At 46.3% G+C, this 6,086-nt stretch overlaps 1 protein-coding gene across 5 annotated transcripts in view; it reads right to left on the bottom strand.

Moving 5' to 3' along the window:
- kcnab2b (potassium voltage-gated channel subfamily A regulatory beta subunit 2b) overlaps window positions 1–4,721 on the bottom strand; it is a 31,501-nt gene extending 26,780 nt beyond the window's left edge. For all 5 annotated transcript variants that reach the window (XM_076277016.1, XM_076277012.1, XM_076277013.1 and 2 more), the window contains exon 1: window positions 3,671–4,721. In XM_076277016.1, the coding sequence (XP_076133131.1) occupies window positions 3,671–3,867 (197 nt within the window). In that variant the 5' untranslated portion in view covers window positions 3,868–4,721. The remainder of the gene's footprint in view (window positions 1–3,670) is intronic.
- Window positions 4,722–6,086: the final 1,365 nt, after the last annotated feature.

Below are 6,086 nucleotides of genomic sequence, written 5' to 3'. Positions count from 1 at the left end.
GGTGGCCTACTGTAGATACTGGTCAGCTCTAGTAACTAATCAAGTTGTTATGTTATTTCTATGCCACGTTTTTTAAAACAAACCTTTGGATGAATGCATGGTAAAGTAATAGAAAATGTACAGACAGTTTCAACTCTAGGCTCAGATTTGGCTCCAGTCTGGCCCAGCACTGGCCCTAACCCATAGCCTCGTGAGACCATCCTGATCTCGCGAGCTTCAGGGTTTCACTCGCAGATCAGTCTGAATACTTTCCGTTAAAGAAAATTTGGAGCAGTTCACCAAACGAACGTCCAATCAGCGTTGGCTTTGAGGCGGGTTGAGGTGTGACGCAACGAACAACATGACGGCATCCACAGAGATGAGCATAGCTATCGAGCAAGTTTTATTCAAATTAGAAAGTATTCCTGGGTAAACTGTGAAGCTATGAGTCTCAGCCATGCAGCTGGGAGGAATGAACGACACAGACATCCTCCACGGCTGATTCCAGTTCATAATGGAGGAATATAGGCCTACTATCTTCAGAAGTGTAGGGCCTACCGGGAAAACTTGATGGGAATTGTTGATTAGGTTCATAAATGGTAAGTTAAAACATCTTAACGTTTGTCACGTTACCTAACTTAATTGTATGTTAAACGGCATTAGAAGAATACTTTGTTCATCTAATTGGTTGATTTGGCCCGTCGATAACCAACAAAGGTGGTGATAGACAGATGGTTTATCCAATCAGTATGTCCGCCCCTTCCCAAAAGTTCTTCAATGAAAAGTTCCCAGATGGATATGCGGAGCAAATCCATCTGGCGGAGTCAGGTTACCTAACCCAGGCCAGATCCAACCTTGAGCCCACCGTTCTGTGTGAAGGGAGGGGTACAGTTGAGGTTTTAGTGCAGTGCCAGTCAGGGCCACTCCGATACTGTGGAGACTGGGAGTCTTTGAGATAGCAGACAGTAAGAGACAGTAACACACAGATTGGCATATTCTAATGATTTAAACCGTTTACAGCGGCATTTATAAAGACCCTACAGGCACAATCTGCAGAGGACTAACAGTACTGTAATGAAATACTGTTTCATCACGAACTGAGAGGCACATTAAAAAACAGTGTGACATTAAACAGTGTGTGTGTCTGTGTGTGTGTGTGTGTGAGAGAGAGAGAGAGAGAGAGAGAGAGAGAAAGAGAGAGTGTGTACAGTATGTGTGTGTGTGTGTGTGTGGGGGGGGGGGCTATGTGAGTACTTGAACACTGCTGTGGAGCAGCATGAACGAATCATTAAAAAATACACTAGACAAAATTCCCTGGTGCAGTCCATACAGTATAGCGAATCCCTCATCAAACAACCTCAGTTCTTCCCACCTTTTTATTTATTGAATTCCAGTTATGAGAGTGTGCCTAGCATACTCAGCCCACTGTAACACTCCTAATGTACTTATGTATAAATAGTAGGTAGCATGCAGGTGGAGTGTGAGATGAATGGCCAATCACAATGCATCAATCTGCTGTGGGAGGATTGATAATCTGTTCTTCTTTCCTCTGGAAAGCTCCCAACGTGCCAGCTCTGGCATCAATATAATTGCCACCACTTTGTCTCTTTTAATAGCTTGATGCATGACTATTGATGTTTGAATCATCACGGAGACTTGCATGCCATTTCTTTATGAGTCACGGGAGACCAGTAGAGCCAAGAGTCTCGAGAAAGAGGAAGGCGCTGGTAAGGCTGGCTTTTTTTTTTTACAACCAACCTATAACGAAGTATTGCTCACAGCGCCATAATAATAATAAACAAGCTGGGCGGGCCTGACCGGTGCTGCTTGGGGCGGCTGCAGAGCCGGCGGGCCACGTGCGCCAGCAACAAGAGAAGATTTTATTTATTTAGATATATTTATTTATTTAGATATATATAGATTTTATTTAGGAGAGTTCAGGATCAGATGTTCTTTTCCCTTCACATGACAGTAATAGCGCTATTACAGGTGAATGGAGTAAGCCGGAGGACAGGCTTGGGGAGCTGGAACAAGGGAGCCATTTAGATTGTGGCTGCCACGGCTGGGTCAAATATGCTGACCTGCACAATCCTGTGACATGGTGCGATGTCAACCTGTGCAGTTTTACAGGGTTACATGATTTAAAGAAACTAAAAACAGGGAAGAGACTATACACTCTTAAAATGAATGTGTTGTCCATATCTGGACACAGAGATGCGTTAAAAAACAAATGTTCTCAATGCAAGTTGTGTTGTTCTCAACGCAAGTTGAATCATTATCAACACATATTGTATAACAAATAAAACAAGATAACAATACAAACTGTGTTGTCCCTGTCTGGATACAGAGATGTGTTAAAAAAACAACAAAAGTTGTGTTGTTGTTTTCAACACATTCGTTTTAAGAGTGTGTACATGGAACACAGTGTGTGAAAATCACACAGCACGCAGGTGCATAGTCAGTCAGTGAGTGTGTTGCTTTGCAATGAGGCAGTTTTAGGTGATTCAAAGAAAGTACACTAGTGGAGAAGCTCAACGCAGCTGAGCTCAACACAGCTTCTGCCCGGTCAAAGGTGTTGACCTATGCTGTACTGCACTGTACAAGTAGCCTGCATTTCCTGTGTAACCAAGACCGTTTTAAATGTGTAATTTATGTAAACAGCGCATGTGGAATCATTACATCTTGGAATCATTGGCAAATAGAAACGGCCATAATTGCAGCGGGATCAATTAGCTGTATGTGAAAAGCTGAGGCGGACGCGTCGCGTCACGTCACGTCACGTGTGTGGCTGCAGCTTAGTGGGAGGCTGTCTGTCTTTCAGAGGCACAGTTCAGCTCTGCCGGTGTTCAGTTACACATTAGCTTAATAGGAAAGTGGTATTCATGTTGTGCGTTATGCCCTATACAGCAACAGACTGGCTTTGATGTGCCATTATCTAAATTACAGCATGGAAAAAATTAAAAGTGTGCGTGTGTGTGTATGGGGGGGGGGGGGGTTGTTAGTCTGTAATTTTACATTTAACATTAAAGGAAAGAAATCATAAGGGGTAACCTCTGTTGACAGAAATAGCACAGAAATGTTCTCTATGTGTGTGTTTGTGTGTGTCTGAACGCGATAGTGAATTTATATCATTTTTATCACAGTTCAGGCGATTTAAAGTTGGACTTGCATTTTAATGAGAAGCTTGGCTTATGTTTGGAATCTCAGGATTCCATTCTAATTAACCAGAATAACCATCTCAACCTGGGTAACAGGAGACATTCTTTCAGAAGCCGGATATTTCCAATTACAACCACATTCAAAACTCTCACTAGAGCTCTGATTTTGTGATAAATTCTCACCAGAAGAGGATCAGGACACGTATGTCTTCATTAATATCTAATTCATTGACAAAATGGTATTTATCCTAAAAAGGCATGGGAACCATCAATAAATGTAAAAATGACAAAAGGTGTTCGATATATCTAGCAATATACCACTACAGCCGGTGTATCACTTTGCCACGCTGGTCAGTGCTAATGAACAGAAGCAAAACAGTTTGTATTTTACCTCAGCTGAAAGGTTACATGGGTCACACAAAGAAGCGCCTCTGGACACAAAGACATTCCTCACGCACACATTCTGTCTCGGACTATGACCTCAGCTCTTCTGACCAGCTGACCCAGTGAGTGTAGCCACAGCGCTCTCCTACCTATACTTCATGCCCGTCCGCAAGCACTGCTCGCTGGAGGAGGGCACGTTCTGGACGGACAGCTGGCCGAGGCTGCGCGCCACCATGGCGACGGCGCGGAACTTGCTCTTGGTGGTCGGGCTGTTGGCATTCTGCCGGTTGAGCCGGTCCTCCGTCCTCCGGTCCCGGTGGTCCGTGCACACGAACGACACCTGCATGCCGACGGTGGCGGCTGGCGAGCGAAACCCCAAGCCCTCCTCCTGGGGGGCAGGTGGGCGAACGGCCGGCTGAAAGTGTGTGTGTGTGTGTGTGTGTGTGTGGGTGAGTGTGAGGGTCGAAGAACAGTAGATGGATTGAGACCCCCACAAGTAACACCACTGAGAGAGAAGAGTGATCTGAAGAACTGAAGACTTCTCCTTCAGAGAGAGAGAGGGAGGGAGAGAGAGAAGGGTTTAGGAGGGAAAAAAGGAACTGGATTTAAAGTCCATCTACTGTCCTTTTCACTGCACAAATCTGACAAAAAAAATTCTCAGATTTGAAGCATTATTCTCTCCAAAAAGTCCCTTCTCTGGTAGCAGGAAATGAGGCTTTTCCAAGTTTTCCAGCGCTGAAGAGGACCAAGGAGGAAATCAGGTTGTCCAGTGGTCGTGTCCAAATTGATGAGAGGAGTTAACCGTCGCGCTGCAGGTGAGTGCTATCTGCAGCGTGTCCAATCCGTTCTGTGAGATGCACTGTCAGTTTCAGCAGCAACACGCGTGTGTGGATGTGTGTGTGTGTGACTGATTGAGTGAGTGAGTGAGTGAGTGAGAGAGTGGGTGTGTGTGTGTTTGTCAGTTGCTCTGTGTGTGTGTGTGTGTGTGTGTGTGTGTGTGCTCGTCGACAGCAGCCTGTGCAGCGCTGCACCCTGGGCACCAATCACATCAGCACTCTGTGGCCGAGAGGAAGAGCCGTGTCCACACGCGCGCTCCGCGTCACCACAGCCGTCCGCTCACACTGGGAGAGCTCAGCACGCTCACTCCACCCCTCCTCTCGCTCTCTCTTTCACTTTCTCTCTCTCTCTCTCTCACCAACTATCTTCCTCTCTCTCTCTCTCTGCTCTCTCTCTGTTACGCTCACTTGGTCTCTCCACCCCTCCTCTTGCTCTCTCTTTCACTCTCTCTCTCACCAACTATCTTCCTCTCTCTCTCTCTCTGCTCTCTCTCTGTTACGCTCACTTGGTCTCTCCACCCCTCCTCTTGCTCTCTCTTTCACTCTCTCTCTCACCAACTATCTTCCTCTCTCTCTCTCTCCCTCACTCAGTCTCTCCCCACCTCTTTCACTCTCTCTTACCCTCCCTCTCACTAACTCCCCCTCCCTGTCTCTCTCTCTCTACCTCACTCTCTCTCTCCTACTCTCCTTCTCATTCTTTCACTCTATCTTCTCTCTTACCCTCCCTCTCACTAACTATCCCTCCTCTCTCTCTCTCTACCTCACTCTCTCTCTCTCCCTCACTCCCTCTCCCTATCTCTCTCTACTTCACCCTCTCACTCCCTCCTACTCCCCCACTCCCTCTTTTATTCTCCCTTTCTCTTCTCTCTCTCTCTTGCCCTCCCTCTCTTCCTCTCTCTCCTCTCCCTCCCTCAACCCAGTTTCCTTTTTTATTATCTCGTTCTCCCTCTCTCTCTATGTCTCTGCCTGTCTTGTGAAGTCCTTCTTCTGTTCCCTGGTGGCATATTAGTCAGTCTGTCTGTTTCGCCGCTTGACAGCTGGAGATTTGGCAGCCCCGAGCTCGCTGCTTAGGTTAACATTCAATAACGCTGACCTACTGAGTACACTGAGCACATGAATATGGGAGGATAGAGAGAGACAGTGGTAAAGAGAGAGAGAGAGAGAGAGAGAGAGAGAGAGAGAGAGAGAGAGAGAGAAGAAGAGCTACAGAGGAAGAGGGAGGGGTTGTGTGCTTAACAAAGTACCAAGAGAACCAGAGAGAGTGAGAGAGAGAAAGAGAGAGGAAATGTCGAGAAGGAGAAGAGAGAAAAAATGTAGATTTGAGAGAAAGTGAAGAGGAAGGCACTCTTCCTCCCACAATTCCATGTTCAGTACAATATGATCACGCTTTACCTGGGCGCACTGCCCACACATACGGTACATGCATATCTACACTGACTAGAGTGCACACTCTACCCTATTGAGGTTCTCTTGGTTTGAAGAGGAGCTGATACTTGAGCTCAAATGGAGCTTAATCGCAGAGCCTCGTGAGGAGGGAAAATGAAGGCTATTGGCTATCGGAGCATTAAACTGCATGAATATGACAGCATAAGTAGTGTGGCCATTATGCAACCTGACCTGTTTTAATATTTATCACGAATGATAAGCGATGCATAACGCACAATGGCGCATTGTGGCCCAGAGTCCTCATCGTGTCGTGTCTGTGCTGACCCTTGGAGACTGTTTCTGC

This window comes from Alosa pseudoharengus, unplaced genomic scaffold (genome assembly GCF_046254945.1).
Source record: "Alosa pseudoharengus isolate Yale_2024_CS ecotype anadromous, Long Island Sound unplaced genomic scaffold, YU_APseudo_1.1 YU_APseudo_1.1_scf_9, whole genome shotgun sequence".
Classification (NCBI taxonomy): Eukaryota; Metazoa; Chordata; class Actinopteri; order Clupeiformes; family Clupeidae; genus Alosa; species Alosa pseudoharengus.
The sequence above is the reverse complement of the archived record's forward strand: the minus strand, read 5'-3'. Positions and strand labels throughout refer to the sequence as shown.